General features: G+C 36.4%; 1 protein-coding gene across 4 annotated transcripts in view; it reads right to left on the reverse strand.

Moving 5' to 3' along the window:
- Nucleotides 1-19896, reverse strand: part of TRPM3 (transient receptor potential cation channel subfamily M member 3) — a 272291-nt gene that overhangs the window by 133648 nt on the left and 118747 nt on the right. For all 4 annotated transcript variants that reach the window (XM_048290665.1, XM_048290663.1, XM_048290664.1 and 1 more), the window contains exons 2-3: nt 6733-6812; nt 5877-6081 (exon numbers count right to left, since the gene is read on the reverse strand). In XM_048290665.1, the coding sequence (XP_048146622.1) occupies nt 5877-6081; nt 6733-6812 (285 nt within the window). The remainder of the gene's footprint in view (nt 1-5876; nt 6082-6732; nt 6813-19896) is intronic.

A 19896-nucleotide genomic window follows, 5' to 3' on the forward strand; every position in this document is an offset into this window, starting at 1 on the left:
CTGAATTCCAATAAATACAAATCTACAAGGTGAAGCAGAAAGTTAGAAGTATTTTCTTGCATTTATTTGAAATGTAGGCATCTTTTACTAGAAACAACTGCTTGCTCTGCAGGCAAACCCCTCTATATTTAGGAAAATTTTACTTTACAAAGTGGAAATTTAAGGAAAAATAAATCTCTAAGGTTTCTTTATGTAAATTAAAATTTACATCAACAGAGGTAAGATTTACTGGTTTAGAAGTTTTTGGCAATGGTGCCAAACATGATTTTTTCTTCTGTTCATAGCATTCAATTTTTATGACTATTTGAATAATTTTTGCTCTTACAGAAGCAATTTTTGGAAATTTTGGAATACTTGAAATCACTCTTTTTCTATTACTTAACATGTTAGCTAGTAACTAGAAGAGAATTCTTCCGTCCTATTTTTATGAATCACACCTTTACAGCCGTTTTTGTCCATAATAAAAATTAGTTTCTTCCAATACCGTAACAGAATATTTAGCCCTATCAATTTTTGCTTAGATTGTTAATGAGTATTTCTGCTGTTTCTGAATTGTCTTGTGATAGCCTCTGGAGGCAGATACAAAATTTAGATCTAAGCCAAACCACTATGCTGCTGTGCTATGAAATTCTATGCCTGGTGTACCTGTCAGCTGTAGAAACTCTCAGCTCTAATGGGAAATTATTTAGCCCTTTCTTTACGGGAGAAGTATATGGATAGGATGCAAGAATTCAGTTTTCATGTGTCAGCAAAGCAGGGCAAGCTAGAAAGCAAAAAGTACAGTTCTGGATCACTAAACTTACAGGCTGAGCTGACTGACATCAACACAGAACGTGAAATGACACAGCATCAAGCTGGAGCTGTAATGCCCATTTGATCCCTAAACTAGTACAGTAGTAGTCAGCAAGAGTGCATGTGTTGCCAATTGTTGCTTCACTTTTTTTGTCATGTGTTCTCTACAACATACCTGTGCTCACCATTAATCAAACAGCCAGACACTTCCAAGTTCGACTCCAGTGCCCTAGGGCAAAAGTAAAAGTTCCCGAGAAGTAGAATTTCTATTCGTTACTTAGGCGCAGCTGTCTCATTAAAGTACTTGGTGAATGATTGCAGATGAGAGTATCAGTGAATAAATTAAAGAGACTCAGAATTCTGTGTTGTATTTCTTAAAGTAAAACTATTCAGAAAACATTTTGTGACCTGCATTCTTACGTTGTTCCTGTGTTTCCTTCTTCGTAACTTAAGTATGTTTCTATCACTACAGATATGTCTTGAAATTAAAGACTGATTGCCTCAAAGTGTGAGCCTCACAAAAAAAAAATTAAATATAATTCTCACTGAATTCAACAAAAAACCTGTTACTTAGACTGAAAACAGATTGGTTCTGTATAAGTTATTTCTTCTTAACACCTTAAGGCCTAATCTAAATTCCACAAACACTCAGTGAAAGAACCCTTATTGATTTAAATGGGCTTTGGATAAAGATTTTTCTGTGTTATTTCCCCTTTTTCTCCATGTAGAACACTGTCTTTTAAATTCTGTAAGTATTTTTAAAGAATTAATTTACTATCACAGAAATAGTATTTGCTGCCTTTTCATGGTTTATGCAAGTTATAGGATTATCTCTTTTTTCCTCTCAAAACCCCTGATGATTTTTGGCATCCTTTTTATACAGTTTTTATAAAACTCAATGCATTTTAAACCAAGAAAAATACCTTTTTCTGTGACTGATTTCCAAATGTCCTTAATAAAGTTTTAAGGACCTGAATATTAGCAATTTTGTCCAAATAACTGTTAATGTTCATTGGAATTTTCTACTGATGTTCTTTCATGTTTCCATGCACCATAAGAAAAGTTAAGCAGATAACACTGATGTAAACTTCCTTTCTTTTGCAGCTGCAAACTTATTTTAGGATTTTACTCTGCATATGAAATGTATCATTGAAATGCATTCATCGAGGAGGAATCTATTTAACTCACCAAAGGCTTTTCAAACAGCCATCTTCCATTTAACTCTGAAAACCCATGATGAAAGAAATTTTAGTTCTGTAAAGAGCAATCCTTTAAAGAAGTTTATAGACAATCCCACCAATTAATGAATAGGCCCAGCAATTAATGAAAGAATGTTAAGGTTTTTTGTGTATGTGTGTGTGTGTGTAAAGACAGATAGTGTATTAAAAAAAATGGGTTTAGTTTGGTCACAAACGCAGCACAAAATGCATCACAGCAAGATTGTCTTAATTGTTACACTGATGAACAGAATATACTTAAAAAAATTCAGAATATTGGTCATAATTGGAATGGAATCGCTTTAGTTTGATTATTGCTTTCTGACTTAAAAAAATGCTAGTACATATTTAGATGAACATGTTACTTCTTAAACTGCAAAGAGCCAACTAGTGCAAGCAGATCATATTTTATTAACTTTCCCATATTTTTTTCAATTTTACTTGCAAAAGCTATTAGTAAAATTTATGTATACCCACATCCCTCTCACATCTTTTTACAGGTGTTAAATTCGAAAATCTGCTATAAAAACAAAATAAATGCCAGCAAGCAAAATTGTTAATTGCATTTCTTACATATTAATGGGATGAGTCACTTGTAAAGAAAATATGAGATTGACAGAGATCTAAACACCACAGGATCATGATCATCTGTGGTTACATGAAGACTGAAGGAAAGGCCTTTTTAGTAACTGATCTTGTTAACCAGTGTTACCTAAGCTCAGCTATGTGTTTCTATGTAATTTCCTGCACAAATTATTGAGCTATTCACATTATTGATTTAAGGAGGATAGTGCAGCTGCACTGAAGTTACTTTAACAACTCTGCAGCATTAGCAAAAGTCATGCTGTTTGGGAATTTTTGTTCCATGTGGCTGTGGAAATGAAATTAATGGCCCAGTCAGTTCTATTGATAATATGTAAGCCTACATCTTTGCTGTTTTGTTCCAAATCTATTCTATTATGATTTCAGTATAATTTTCATTTCCACAGCTAAAGATCTGATTGTTATTGTCTGGTGGCAACTGATATAATATTGTATCATGAAAAGTAATTATACTTAGTATACATTTTGTATTAAAATCTAATTCTTTAACTTCAAATGGAGAAAATAATTATCTGTCAGTTTTACATGCACTAATCTGTTCCATTAATTGACTCCTTGTTTTCCGATTATAAATCTGAGGTTATGGTTCCTATTAACAAACCCCACCTAATTCTTTGCAGTCTGATTCAGAAAAAATTAACAATTTTGCTGTTAGTACAGACCAAGAAAATACTGCTCAGTTCAGTGTTTCCCTTGCTTAGTAATTGTAATATGTGGGCATCCATTTCAGGAAATAAAATAGAGAATAAGTGGAAAATTTAATGCCAAATTCTTCCCTTGAGGTTTTCCTTGATTTGGTCAGCTTGCCAAATCTTGCTGCTTTATAAGGTTATTTTATTAGCCAGTAGGCACAATATAAACCTGCCACGACTGTCATCAAAATCCAGCTTTCATTCCATATTGTTATTTGGTAGCCAGTACCTACAAAAGAACTAACACATTTTTAGAAAGGAATAAATTTATCATGTTTTCTCCCCTTTATCTTTCTTCCCCTATCCATGCTGATCAGCTGCTCTGTGTTTGGATTCGAGAATGTACCGTCAAACAAGAATATTTTGAAGTACTATTATGTACTTGTTCCTTATTTTCAATATAATGTCTCCTTTTTCCTTCCTCTGCTGGCAAAGTTGGTTGGTTTCTTTGATTGAGCAAACTCTTGGCTTCAACAGAAAGCTTTTGATTTGTTAAGTTTTAGTTACTATAGGAAAGACCCAGTACCCAGTAAATGCAAAGGTAGGAGTTTAATTTTCTAATAATAAAACTGCAACAACTAGTTAGGCAGCTTTTTGACTACAGTTTACCCTAAAATAATGTTTGGGTCTGAAAATACAAACACAAGGATATCTTCATGCTGCTTTCTGTGGCAAACACATTATAAAAAACTCTTTAATCTGTTTCCATTTAAATGGTTATGCAAGCCTCCTTATTTGCATTTTGGTCTAATGAGAGGTATTTTTCTCACTGGTGGTAAGCAAGCACAACACTGATTCAAGAGATATTTACTGAATTATTCAATTTGAAGAACTTTTCTCACTAGTGGGATAATCAAATTTCTGGAGATTTTACAGATTTTTTTAATTAATGAAGAATTTAATTTTTTCCCATGTTTTGAGTGGGGTTTAATGATTACAAATAGATGGCAGGTGCAACTGTCTTCCTGATTCTAGTCTGTCAAAATAAATCTGGAGTTTTTCCAGCAATAAATTAATTGTCTGTATTCATACCTAAGTTTTAACTTGTTATTTAGATTTCTCAGATTTTAAGTCCCTTTTTCCCCTTCTCTTTTTTTCTTTTTTCTAAATTGTTCATGGTTTCACTCCTGACTGCACTCTGTGACCATGTTTTTCTTTCCTTTATGCTGACTTCCAGTTTTATCTCCACAGTTTCACCTCAATTGCATTTCTTTGAGCACACAGTACATATCTTAGAGCATGACCTGTCTCTTCCAGCACTATGCCAGGACATCAGAATCTCAGCAAAGATCAATCCTCTAGGAGTATTGGTGTCAACAGCTTCCCTAAAACCTTCATCATTTTTTGGGTCTCCAAGACCACTTTTGTCTGGGCAGGTCTGTTTATTGCTTTATAGCTATCTTCAAGAGCATCACTGAAAAAGTTCTAGTGATTATCCCTTCTCATAAACACAGATTCTATGCAAAGTATCCATATATGGTTAATAGCATTCACTACTGTATCTCTGGATCTCTGGCCTTGCAGATTTTTAGGTGATTGGTTATCAATTGAACATATGATGTCTGTGATACTCTGAGAGAAATTACCTAATTTTCTGTTTCTTGGTGCAGCAGTGCTTTCTTTCTTTTATCAAAAGAAGCCATCCATCTGCACAAACAGAACCATCCATTTAAGTAGTCACTCCAACAACAGTACCTGTGTACACATCTGAGGAAAATATTCTGCTCTTGCTAGCACAGGACCTGAGATTTTCATTGTCTCTAATCTCTGTTCTTTATGACAGATCTGAGACACCTGTTGGGAAGAATTCATGCACAGAAGACAGTACTGGATTGCTGGGCAGGTTATTCGGCAGAGCGCCCAGGAGTTCAGCGTCTGCCCTCACTGCCAAAGCAGTGTATTGGCCATGAAGTGCTAGGCACAAACTCACCTGTCGTTCCCAAAGATCCAGGTTCTGCAGTTCAGATAGGGTCAGAGAGATTCTTCCTTTAATATAATATTACATAGGAGAAATACATGCATGGGTTAGTGTGTGTTCTGGAAAGGTCTCTCCAAGTTAGTGGAGCAAAGCCTTCAGATCAATACACTTTGGTATCACTCCATAGGGATGGAGAAACTTCTTGCTCAAGGGATTTCCTAGTTCTTAGACTAGACATTTCCTGGGGCCTCTTACTTCACTGAAATATGAACCATGAGTCTAATTGGTCTATCTTCTGATACATGTCTGGAGGAATTTGGTATGTTTAAAATCTGTCAGTTTTGCTGACACAGCCAGCAATGGGAAATCATACCTGAATTAAAAAATTATTCAGAAAAAGAGGGATGAGTAGCCACTAGAATAAAATTAAGACAGCAGCACATTAATGTGTCTTCAGCCTTCATAAAGGTAGGTCCTCTTACACAGTGCTCCAGCTCTTACAGTTAATTTTGTTCACCCACTCATAAGAACATATATTCCGGTCTTATGCTCAATAATACTTTAGCATGAAGTTAAGAAAGAATTCTGTTCATTCTTTATGAATGCTTACTTTTATCTAGCAGCATTATTTATCTAAGAGAAAAATACAGTTACCATGGCTTTATTGGAGTGGCCTCCTCCTTGGAACTCAATGGTTCCAAAAGCGTCCGTCGGGCTGAGCTGCGTGTGCTTGCTGATGGACCACTTCTCCGACTGGATGTCATTGCGAGTAAGCCTGGTTTCATTTTTCTCATTCTGAGTAACGGAGGCGCTCGGAGGCTGTCCAATGTGTTGACCTGTTAGACGCCCACAGCAACACCTATGACATTACACAAACAGAAAACCCAAGTCACGTGCGTGTATAAACTAAACAGGAAAACAAATTACAAAAAGAACCCAACCCCTTTTCAAATCTGCTGACTCCTTTCCCAAAGCCTTTGCGTATGGAAACAATATAGTACACATATTACCTTTTTTTCTTTGTCTTGTTTACTTTGGACTCTCCTATATGTCAAAAAAAGTCGTGCTTTGTTCTAAATATGTACAAAAAGAAATTAAAGAACACCTTCTGCTTTCTTCAGGTAATATCAGGACAAGTGATCAGCTTTTGCATGGATTAGCAAGTATTTTAAATTGCCAGTCTAATGCATCTACTTTCTTTTGACAGTGTGGTGTGTCATGCATCCAATTTAGGTAAATATTCAATGCACTGAATATTGAACTAAGAAGATAAGAAAATTAAACACAGATGCTAATCCACCCTTGATTTATCTTTTTTTTTATGAGGTAAGTTTTGAAATGTAAACTAATAATTCCCATAGGAATCCATCACTCCAGAGGTAATTCAACTACCTTCTGAACATGTAAGTTTACAAAATATTTACATCCATATCCCCTGTATGAATATATATAGACACAGAGACTTTTTTTCAATCAACTTTCATTTTTCATAGCAGTAACATGCAATTACCTATGGGGGTCTTTGGTGCTGCGTATGATATGAACACATTCTCTCTTGTAAAATGCTCTTTCTATCCATGATTTCTGTGCCTAAAAAAGACAAAGGAAATACCTTGAGCTGTGTTTGCTTATTATATACAACTTACCGTACAACTGTAGAAAAACTTCAAGCGTAAGAGAAAATTCCACTGACTCTTCAGCTAAGCAGGGCATATTTTGCAGAGAGCAAACATTCTGTTAGAAGTATGGTTCCCTTCCAGAGCTAAGGACCCAACAAAAGCTTTTAATAATGTTCTCTTATTCACTAGCCCAATGACCTTGATGCTGTCACCTATATTCTCATAGCAGAGGAAGGAATCCCTGGAGAAGAATCAACTCAAACTCTAAGCCTTTCTCCATGGCAGAAAAGACCCCACACATATGCAGTAAAAACCCCTCTGTTTCCATGCCAGCGATACAACTAAGCCAGATTTAACTAAAAAAAACCCCACAACTGAACCAACCAAACCACCCAATACATTTTTACACAAGCACTGAGAGTGCTGTTTAACACAGAGGCAGAAACTACAGTTTCTATGTGGACAACTTAATTAAAAAGAAAAAAAAAGAGAAAGATCTGTTTCTGAAACAAGACACAAAAAATTTTAATACTTTGGAACAGATGACTGGCAGGTAGTCTCTAAAATAGTTCAGTGAAGCTATGGTTGTTCATAACACTCAAGATCGTCCATCACTTACAGAAAAGCAAGAAATGTCCCTCGTCATTGTCTTAATTGTCAGATTCACAAGAAATCTTTTTAAACAAAAAGAGAGATGGGTAGGAAAGAAAAAGGGAAAAGACAAAAACAAACACAAAACAGGAAAGAAAAGACTTTCATAGTTCTGAAATATTTTTAATTATCTAGGAAATCCTCACTCCATATAATATGAGTTCTGGCAAGCTCCCTAGGACATTGACAGAGATAGAATTCTTTTATTTCTTTTAATAAGGAAATGAGTTGAAGCTTTCCTCTGAAAATTCATTTAAAACAGATTAACATAATATGTTTAAATAATAAAATTACCCACTGAACTGCACAGCATAGACAGTACTATAAACTGTGAGCTATGTCAAAATTATCTGAAAATTAAGTAATGTGAAATGAAGTTTAAACACTTTAAAGGAAATATGAGCATCTAGCCTCTATGAAAAGAGAACATTTGAAATTGCCTATGTAACATTACCTAGCTAACTGATGTTACCTTTTACTATGTAAGAGTATATAAGTATATAAGTAAGGGTATGTATGTATTACTAACTAAAGCTACTTCACTATCTAATGTTACCTTCTTGTCAATTCAATCTGTATCTCATTTTCCATGTTTAAAACCAGAACCCTCTGCTTCTGAAACTTGTGAAAATCACTGTGAACTGAAGAAATTTCATGGAGTCAGTGAATGTCACTAGCACAAACTATAAAGTACCACAACAAGAATTTCTAGCTACATCTACAACTTACCAGTCCCAATATATAGAATTCATTCTTTCGCTTTTTACACAGAAGATATTTCCCTGCTGGGTCTAGTGGTTACTGGTGCTATTTAACAATATTTTATCCTTGGTTTCCTTGCTTTTTTATTTAAAAAATCTGCTAGACTTCATATTTTGCAGGCATAGCAGATACCTAACATCACTTTTACAATCAGAAAAAAAAGTCAGTTAAAACCATTAAATAAAACTGTATTTGGCTGATCTTTCTCATGTTAGCAAACAGAAGTTTAATGTGTTATAGAAGATTGGGCAAGATTTGTTTTGTTTAAACAAAATATAATTAAATAGAAATTCTGAAAGCTAAAGAAGTTTTACTTTACCTAAGAGAGACTGCCTTGAGGTTTAATTTATTATAACTTCTAAATATCCTTTATTAAACATATTATTATTTTCATACTTTTCTGCAAACAATTTACCTGGTGAATTTCCTAGCTACACAGAACTATTGTGTCTTTTCTAAAGGTGTTCACTAGCTAAATTTATCTCAAGATCCAGTACAAAAAGGTGTCATAACAGGTACCTCACTGAAACTTTTTCTTTAGGTATAAAAGCAAGCTTTCCTAACCCAAGAAATGGACATTTAAAATTTGTTTTCCTACTTTTCTCGTATTGTCTTTGCAAGCAGAAAAGAAACACAGCTACATTAAAAAAATAATAACAATAATAATATTTTTTATTTGAAATGTAATTTCATCACACTTCTTCGAAGATAATATTGCAAAAATAATAGTCTGGTTTAAAATCTCCTTTATTCACATCAGGAAAATATACTTTCCAGTTTTTAGATCTCCAACAATATACTATTCTACCTGGCAGAGGTGTGATGACAAAATACGTGACTTACTAATCTCACAACTCCTTGTCCTTCCAAATTTAAAAGAAAGCATCTGGTTTCACTGCCCCAGTTATCTTTCTGCAACAGATATAATTTGAAATGAACTATAAAGTTCAGAGATATAATAAATTATGTTACTTGCTGTAGAGTCTTCACAACAGAATAACTTCAGGAAATCAACATATTCATAACTAAACTGTCAGCATTAAGCTCTTACTTATAACGTGAATTAATAAAGTAATAAAAAGTTTAGAAAACTACAGCAAAGTATTTTCAAATCTAGTAGAGCAAGAAGCTTATCTTCTCTTTCTCTTCTTTCATAAATACTCCTTCAGTAATGGTTAATAAGACAATTTAAAGTCCACAGTGAAGTCATAAAGTACACGCCATACTTGAATTTCGTTTATTCACAGCTTAGCTCTCTGGGTAAGTCTCTCTCTTGATTAACCTTGCTGCAAAGTCCCACCAAAAACATTTCATTTCTCTCTTTTCTTTACCTGAGCATCAAACTTGGTGTTTAAGGCTGTCCCGGAGCAAAATCAGTTGCCCACGTTTCGGCAGGGCCAGTCACTGCTAATAACACATTTGCGCCTGGCCCCCGCACAAGGCGCTTGCTCTGCCCGCGGCGCAGCGATGTGAGAGCCAGCACAGCCCTTGCACCCATTAGCTGCTTGGAATGTGCTGCTGTGGGATTAGCCTTGTTAAGGGCTCAGTGGGCACTCACCCGTGGCCCTACAACACCACTTGGTTTGAACATCTAATCTGACGCCAAAAGAAAAACAAATCTCTTGAGAGCTTGGATTTAACAGGCACAAGCCTTGATGGGCTTTTTTCCCCCTCTCTTCTTTGCCCCTGAGAAAGTGAGGTGGTCAAAGTGTGATAAGATGCTCTGAGTTCTTAAGTTTGACTCAGGAAAACCAATCCATCAAAAGAAACACTGTACTAAACTGGAAAGAGCTTGAGAACACAGGAGAAACATAATCTCCAAAGAATGAAAGCAGTGTGTTTATTGGGCAACTGTGAGAAATATATACACAGTTGAAATATATTGCAATTAATCAACAATGGCATTTTTCCAAAGAAACTGGGGTCTTGTCACTGTTTCCCTCCACAATTGATGCACTGTATATATAACTTTTCATAATCACAAACCTTTGTTTTCCAGAGACAAGCAGCTGCATTGTTTTCATCATAATTAAAAGTTGGTAACTTAAACCAAAACTTGAATATTTACAAATCTGGGGACTCCTTTTTACTGTATCCTCTTGATATTAACACTGATGAACAATCTTTTCATATGAACACCACTTTAATTATCCTTTTAGTATCCAGCAATGACATATGTTTAATTACTTCAAGAGTTTTCAAGATATATTTTTTCTCTCACCTCCCCACCACCACTATGTTTGCATTAGTTCCTCTCAAATCCTACATATGCCTACATCCCTGCCTTTCCTTATCATTAAGGGTGCATCTAATGCATGAAAAATATTCTGTCCACCCTTGCTAAAGATGAATACACAAGCACCAAACTGTTCTGCATGTACATTAGCTTTGCTGGGCCCAGAATGGCCAAGGCTGAAAATATGCATCAACTTTTAAACTTCTTACACCATCACACATGGTGAAGAAGCTTCTGCTAGGCTGGCTAATCCATGAGATTGCTTTTGTCTCTTGGTTCCCTAAGTCTCTTTGTAAAATACACACATGCATTTTGTAAATATTAATGTATTTATTAAGTATGTAAATACACACACTCTCTATGTGTGTATATATACACATATACATAATTCTTTTCCAGCAAACCTGTGACCTGTGAGGTTTCTGAACCAGAGACCATGTGCTTATCTTGTGAGATCTCCTAAACACAGGATCGGACCAAAGACGGTCTGTGGAGAACAACAAAGGTGAAGTTGCAGCCAAGAAAGCAGCTAGTAAACAGCTCCATAAGGTAAAGAATATGATGGGGAGTCAGCAGGTAAAGACAGCTTGCGTTTTAACACTAGGGAATTTGGTTTGGTCGAGAGGGTGGCGAAAGAGTGAGGTGAAGAAAGGGAAGGTTGCATGACTGAGTTAACTGGTTAAAAATCTTAGCTGACTTTGAAGTGAAACTTCAGCATTTAAACTTGATAAAATTATGGAGATTGATCCTGGATTCAGGTTTCAGCTTGCAAAGTAAGATGGAGCAGAAGCCACATCTTTTGTCTTAAGAAATCAACAAAAGAACCAATGGTGGTATTAACTCCCATATGTCACCCAGCGGCACTAGGATGTTTTATAGGTAGAGGTTTAAGTAGAGTTGGCATATACAACTCATACTACAGGTAATTACAACCGTCTGTGCATAGCTCATTTAAAAATTCATTAACTTAGGACTCTGTGGCAATGAAACTTCCAGTGCCATATATACTTCTGTATTTTGAGGAGTAATAAAGAACGAGTCAATACACACAGATAGCTGTTTTTTTCAATATGGTACACCTGCAAAACAGTCCTTCAGAGGTGGATGCTGCCTATTTCATGATACTAACATACACATTCTTTAAATTTTCAACCCAGCTCACTATTTATGAAACAAATTATTAAAACAGCAGTTAGCAATGAACTCAGTACTGATTCCTCATAGAAGGTGAGGGCGAATATGTAAAGACAGGTTTCCCTGGGGAAAGAGAGGTGTTAAAAGCCTTTCTCTGCTTTGCAGTGGGACAGAGCAGCTGGACAGGCAACAGAGTATTACCGAAGGAAATTACAGAGAGGGTTTAGAGGAGCATATGGTGACACAGCAGCATCAGTGCTTTTGCAAACTGATGTGATTAGTGTTCCTTAACCAAATGGGAACATTTACAAATCCCACTGTCTCTGAGTAACAACCCTGTATCTGTAACCTTCTATAGCTATATTAGCACAAAGGAAGGCAATGCTTCAGTATAACCTTATTACAAGGTGCACTTGGGACAAATTTCTAACCCTCTTTTCAACACTGTGCAATTATAAGCACTATAAGCACTTCTATGTCATTTTTGAAGCATTAGGAATTTACCTGTCTGGACATTAACTCAGGAATCATTGGGCTGTCCCAAAAGATTTCATTTTCTAACAGACATTTATTACTAGCAGCATCTTAGAGGTTGGCAATCTGGCCTTTACCCACTAGAGCTGTACTCATGTATGTTTTGTTCTTTTTCTAACAGGCTTCTTAAGCACTTTATCATCAGAGTTGTTACAAAAAACAACGCTGAATTGTCTTGAAAATCAAGTTGTATTCAGTACAGAATAGGAAGGCGTAGAATGCAGTCATTTTTTATTACAGTATATTATTACAGAAATTATCTGCTAGCTTTGTTTACCAGATGTAATTTTTATACCATACTAAGAAGAAATACTTTTAAAATAATCATGAGCTTTTCATTCAATGGTTTATGATTTTAGTAATTATATCTGAGATTTTTCTTACTGCAAGGACACAGAAATGAAAATGCTATGTGTCTGCTAATGCTACTGTGCATACTGTGTGTTTATGCTTTATACAGACATTATATAGAACAAGCATATGTCATTATTATCCATGCTATTGATGAATTAACTGAAAAACTTAACAGGTATTTTAAAAAGAACCCGGGAGAGTTATTAGATCCAAAATTGGCGTAGACATCTGGGTTCCTACAGGTCTCCTCAAGATCTGTAGAACTGTAAGGGGAAAATTTTAAAGAAAACGTTATTAAAATGAAGGGTATATTGTGAAGAACACTTTCAAAAAGTGTCTTCTTCATATGGTTTTTAGCATATGAAAGGAAGAATGAAGCCTATCAGCTTCATTTATGAGGTTTCTTCAGATACATATTTATGATTTCACCAAAATTGCTGTGAGTTTAAAGTTGTTTAAGTAAGCAAATAAACCCCTTCTTTTAAGAAAGCCTTACTTGATGAGATGATGGGTTTATTTAGACCTCTGTTTGGTCTCTACCAGTGTCATTAATAGGGGCTATAAAAAAGGGAAAACACATCAAATATGTGTAATACTTTCCCCTAAGAACTTCTCGGCTAACAATTATTTTCTGCTCATGGACTTCCTGGATAGTTGTGATTTCTGCATATTCTGTAACCCTTTGTGGTCTTTCTCCTACCAACTTGCCTGCTGATTTCTTGCAAACCTTTAGCATCCTTCACATCTCTCTCCTTGCTGCAGAAGGAAACACTTCCTTCGCTTTGTTTTGAATGTGACTCCTCATTGTTTCCCATTGCTGAGAGAGGCAGTGAACACTCAATTCCCATCCATCCTCTTCATACCAGCCATGGTTTTCAAGATACATTCTGATGTTGGTTTTTTTCCGATATTAACCATTATCAAGTATCTCCTCACACAGAAACCATTTGTTACCTTTTATCATCCTTGCTGCCCCTTTCCAAACCTTTTTCAAATTGATTCCGCCTTCTGGGAGGAATCAGAGCTGTGCAGAAATGGTGGAGTGACGACAGACTGGTGTTGTGGCAAGTGGACATTCGGTACTTTGGTATCTATTTCTTGCCTAATAACTCCCATGAAAGATTGATTTTGTTTTCTTGACCACCACAACTGAGCACTGTGGTATACTTTCACAGAAGTATCTAGTTTAACCCCAATACTTCCCTTCAGAGTGGTAAAGAATTTACAGTATTAATGGTGAAAAACTGCTATAAAAATCAAGCTGTTTTAATCAAAATCTAACAGAGCAGTAATAAACCTATAGGAAGTTCTAATTTATGCCAAATGTATATTAAAAAATCATAATGAAAAATGCTATCATAGAAGTCTATAGCTGCAAATATATGGCTAGAAAGCCAAATACACAGGAAATATTTTTCTGCCACTCGGCACTGGCAGATTATTTATCTTTTAAACTACTAATCTTGTTTCTGGATTCTAAAAGGGTACAGCATTATTCCTAACTCTTCAAACTAAGGAAAGAAAATAACTTTCACATTAAGTAAGGTCTCATGCTGTCTAATAAAAATCGTGAGGTTAAAATGCACACGTAGGAGTTATGCACTGAATCTAATTCTGGTCTGAACTATTTGATTTCTAAACTAGTCATTCTACCCCATAAATGTATGACAGTTATAACACTGTCTGCTCTTTCATTAGATTGAGGTGGTTTTGTTAGCCACTGTGTGGGTGCTGAGCTCATGAAGGAAGTAAAATTAAATTGTACGTAACTGCATAAAAGGGTCTGAACGAATGAGGATTCCAGGATGGTCCCCAAGCCTAAACATTCAAGCGGACCAATTTTTTGTCCCTGTTCACATTTAATCTCATCTAACATCCCTGCAGTTACTCACAAGTCCCTCTTGAGCCCTCTGAATAATTCAGTCCCACAGGCATCCTTCGTCATAAGGCTTTGGTTGAGGCCACGGTTTCCCCACCTCCAGCCTTCCTAGGCACACCACATCAGATGTCCCCAGACTGTGGTAAAACTTCAATGAGCATCTCTAAGCTATTCTTGTAATTATCTTTGCATCAGATTCCTCAGCGTGTGCACACTGTGTTGGAAGCCTCCTGGATCACTCTTGCCATCTTACGCAAAACATGGGTACTAAATTGCACAAATCCTGCACAGATGCAGCTATTTAATTTTCTGGCCTATAACCTTAGAAAAATGGGTGCTTCTTATTTTTCTTTTCCCAATGCTTTATGCCCCAGATTTTACTGATTTCTGCCCAAGTGTCATAGGTTAGCAAGCATAGTCCCGGAAGGGACGTCCTTGCTAAGGGGTGCTTACAGCTTCCTCTGGGAACTGATAGAACCTATCAGCTGGCCAGTTTGAATATGGACAATTCTCTAAGCCACTTAAAGTTGTGACCACCTCTGTTATCCACATTTAAGAATAGGCAAACTCCCCCTCCAAGCTCTCTCTCGTTTCCGGCGCTGGCACAGGTGGCTGCGGGCCCCGTGTGGGGGCCAGTGGGCCCGGCCAGGCCCTGCTTGGGCCAGGCCGGGCCGGGCCACGGCCATCCTGGAGCCGATGGACCTGTTCCAGCCGTGGAACCCCCCCCACTGCCTTGCCGTGGGCAGCCGGAGCGGCTCGGCTCTCCCCCCTCTCCACTGCGATAAGAAAAATTCAACATTCCCGCTGCAAAGCTGCAAGGCCGAGGTGAGATTAACCCTTTTTATTGCTGTGAAGAGCTGAAAACCTGAGGGAAGAGAGAGAGGAGATGCTTAAAGCTGAAATTCTGTTGTGAAGCTATGATATATCAGAGTATCCTGTTGTAATTTCATGAAGATATGGGGGGTGGAGCGTTCAACTCGTGAGCAAAAGCACCTGCACTGAGATAGGCAGATGCTGACGCAGCTGTAATTTCATGAGAAGTTTGGACAGGGAGAGATGAACCAGATGAGGACTTTTGCTCCAAATGGGAAAGGAGAAAACCTCAGTTCCTAGAGATGCTCCAAGAGATAGTCCTAACGATGAAGATGATGAAGACCCTTTGCTCCCAGGGAAGGAGAAGGGCCTCTGCTTTTGTTTCTGAATGGCTCAACCTTAAAATTGTACCCCAAAAAACATCAAGAGTGGACCCTCGAAAGCAGTTGCGGGAAAAGCTGCAAGTCGGGGGAAAGGACTCACATGCAGGCAGAGAGACTCCTCTTCCTAAATGGACTGAGCAAATTTGGAAGTGGGCAGCTGTCTCGTTGTGATAATGTTTTCATAGCATGAGCAAGAAGAGACTTCTCTTTCTAAATGGACTGAACAAGGTTATTATGGAAGTGGTAAACAGGCTGAACATCTTAAGGGTTGTCTTTTTACCTTGTCAGTGGGAGAAGGGAGGAAGGTGGGGGGAGGAGGAGAGTTCTGAAGGTCGTATAATTTTTTTTTCTTCTTCTTTTAGGTCTGTTAATAAACTTCTTTATATTCTTTCAAGTTTGGTGCCTGCTTTGCATTTCTCCTAATTCTTATCTCACAGCAGATAAACAGTAATGAGTATTTTGGACCAAACCACTACACCAAGGAAACATCAAATAACAGAGAGATATGTTTGAGGCATGTGCCAAGCCCCATGTATTGTTTAGACTTTGATAGCCAAATGGTGGCATTGACAAGAGTGCTTTTAATGCTAACTTGTTTATACATGTTCTTTTCAAGAGATGGTGAACATATACTGAATTAAGTTACAATGTTTCTCTCTCATTTGCCATTCGAATTGCATTATAAAGAGCAGCTTCAAAATTTGTTTCAGATGTCAATTTTTTGTTATATGACCTGTTGTGACTTTGATTTCAGTGATATTAGAACTGAAGACAAATGTACTACTTTAGCTAACTCTTAAATATTACTGGGAAAAGCTTAACAAAAGATGCCAGTGATTTATCACTTGAAACAAAACTAAGTAAAATCTTAGCAAGTTTTGATGCTGTCATCAGATGTAAGGAAAATATTCCTAGCACATTTTCAAAATGGGTATTTTGACTTTGACTCAGATTGCTGTCTTTCACCAAACATGATGTTGAATGGAGGAAGTACAAACAAGTTTTTAGGCTTGAGAGTTTACATCCAAATCACAGCTATTACTCTGACATTAGTACAAAGCGTGAATGGAAAAGCATTCAGAAATATGATACTTAATGAGAAGTAAATGCTTTATTTTCAATTTTGTTGCTGGTACCTGCTCACATATGGTCAGAACAAAAAGGGCAGATGCATCTCAGGAAGAAAGCAGAAGCATCACTGAGCAGGGGAAGAGGGAACAGCCCTTCAGTCTCTGCAATAGCTCCTCCACCCAGCAATACAGCAGGTCTTTCCCCCCAAACCTAATTTTGGAAGGTTTGGATCCTTCCACACAACTGCATGAACAGCTCCTCCTCTCCATCCTCACCTTCCTTCTCTGCCTTGTCTGACACAACAGGAAGGAAAATATTGGAGAATGTCCAGAGGTCCTTGACAGACCTGCTGCCATGCAACCTTTAGTGACCTTTGACTTTGGGCAGAAACCAAAAAAACCCCAAAAATGTATTCATTAAAAACATCTTATTGCCATTTGCATTAGCAAACACACAGCAAATCTCCAATAAACCTGTTTTTGAAAAAAGGAAACTCGCTTCCTGCAGTAAGTTTCATTTCTTTTAGAAAAACTCCCATGAAGTTTGGCATTATAGCATTTTATTTCCTAGTGATTTTGGCATTATAATATTTCAGAATTTTCATAATCTAGGCTTATCTGTATACTAAGCATTTTTCCCCGTTAAGTCCCAGAAACTGCTAATATTTGATTTTCCTGAAAAATATTTTCCAAGTTTCAATTGTCCACCTGATGCAATATTTTAGTCCAGAAAAAAAAAATAAACCAAAAAAACCAAGAAACAAACCAACCAACCCCAAAACAACAACCCCCCAAAAACTAACCAAAAAAGCCCTCCCAAAAAACTCCAAACAACCACAACTAAAGTATGATCTAATGATTAAGTTCCTGAATTAATCAGGAATATAGCAATAATATATAGATACATTTTTCTTACAAAAAGATGTTTTTATTATATTATCTACAGAAAATTTACATAACTGCAAACTATGAATTTCAAAATACAAGAATATGAGCATTTCTGAAGCAATAGGAGTGAATGATCAGTTTGAAACCCTGTCAAAGCCTGGTTCAGCTATTGTGAGCAGTATGAGAAATTGTTTCCACTCGTTTTGCTTACACTTTAAACAACAATGCTGTTGTGAGGGAAGTGTGTGCAATTGTGTGATGATCCAAGCAACATATTTAAAATACCACAATCCAGCAAATCTGAAACACTTAAGACAGACCCTTGTAGAAGCAGAAATATTCTATACCTCTGACAAAATGTTTATAGCATTACGTAAGTCAGTAGTTTTTCAAAAAAAGGTTTTAGATTAAATATTATTTTGTAACCTACATTGCTGCATCCATGTTAAAATCACTCATGCAAAAGCTAGTGGCATATTTATGTTTTTTTGATCATATTCAGCCCATAAGAATTCTATAATCATGCATACAGCTGTCAGGGTCAAGAGACAAGGAATTTTTTTTTTTTTTTGGTCAAGGAATTTTCCTTATCTTCCTAGTATTTGTCAGTTAGAAACACAACTACATGAGAGAACTTGCAGGCCTTTTTCGACTACACTACGATATTTTTCATCCAGGTTGATGCTCCAGTGCTGATCACTGCTCCTTTACTGATCACTGCTCCTGTACTCCCCTTGGCAATGTAACTTTGCTTTTTCCTTCTCTTTGTCATCAGTCTATTCTAATTCAACTTCAAATGGAAAACAAAGACCACTGTGACTACTGTGACAGCTGTCAACTCTTCTCCCTCTCAGATGAAAGTAGTAAGGCTACCTGAACCAAAAGCCCTATAACATCCTGAAAACAGGAACATTTCAGAGAGATAAAATTAAGGAGTACCTAAGTCTATCACATTTTGGGCCCAATTTTATGTAAGTGCAAGATTCAAGGTATTTTCTGCCATATAGCTCCATGTATACAATGATTATTTTTATTTTTCCCTGTGGACTATGCCATTTCAGAGGTTGTTCTTCAGCATGCACTTTCTTAACTGGCAAAGGACATAAAATCTTATAAGTTATATTCAATGCAAGTTATTCCAAATGTTCTGTGACTCAAGTAAAGAGTGTTTTTACAAGACTGTAAAAGCACACCCATTTTCTAAGATGCACGTAATGAAAGTCTTATCACATTTTTTTCTTTTTGCACACACAAATCCATTTTTCCTGTTTTCTTCCAATGTTTAGTCCTAACTATGTAGCTTAAGCAAAAGCAAACACATAGTTTTCTTTAATAATAAAGTGGCAATGACCAAATAAGATTTTATGAAGTTTCATGACTTTTCTCCAGGGTCAAACTAGAAGGAAAAGAACAGCCTTGAGACATAAATTCTTATTAAATCACAGGCTAAGAAAATAAGAAAGTCACAGGAAATATAAATTACATAAGTACTTCTCATGTTTCTTGTTTGATCTGACAGTGGGTCTTACTTTAAAAGGAATGTTGAAAAAAAAAATCAGCTAGTATTTCTGTTTTTGTAAGTTTGCGACTTGGCTAAATCTGCAAAATTCTGTAAGGAAAAGACATGATATAAAATCTCAAGCAGGATTTATATTTTAAATTCTTGTGTAAGAAGTTACTTTGAAGGTGATCTATATCAAAATTTAATCATATTAACCATGCTGTGTATCAACATATAATTACTACCCACATTATAGATAACAGCAAATATTTCAGTGGATTTTGCATTATATTTTAATTTATGGAAGGAACTTTGTTTGATGTTTGAAAAGTTTACTGAAAGGCCTTCTTTCAGCTGTTCTGGCTTTGATTTAACAAGGTTATTAAGACAGTCCTACAGTTTCATTTCTAATCCTTGAATTAATATTAGGATTAGAATTTTATAGAGAACGTAGGTGGGCCTCATTAAATCTCAAATCCTGCAAATTCTTGCTTTTGGGCAAGCCACAGTTTCGTGACTTCAGAAAATTTGAAGGACTGGAGCCTAACAATGAGGAAAACAAGCCCCACGCTGTCACATTACTACCATACCTTCTTGTGCTTTTAGCCACAACAGGTGATTCTTTGTCCTAGTTTTGTTTACCAGCTCCCAGAAATGATATCAACAAAATAATCATTCTTCTTTGGTATGCAATAACTCCTGCAACTTTATCTATACATGTATAAGCACAAAACACAACTGGAGTGGAGGATCCCCGCTGCACCAATGTAGAAGTAAACAGCAACATGAATACTCTTATTGAAGCTTGGGAAAGAGACTTGGACTCAAAATCAAAAAAGTTGTAAACATT

Source organism: Corvus hawaiiensis, chromosome Z (genome assembly GCF_020740725.1).
Source record: "Corvus hawaiiensis isolate bCorHaw1 chromosome Z, bCorHaw1.pri.cur, whole genome shotgun sequence".
In the NCBI taxonomy this organism is placed as follows: Eukaryota; Metazoa; Chordata; class Aves; order Passeriformes; family Corvidae; genus Corvus; species Corvus hawaiiensis.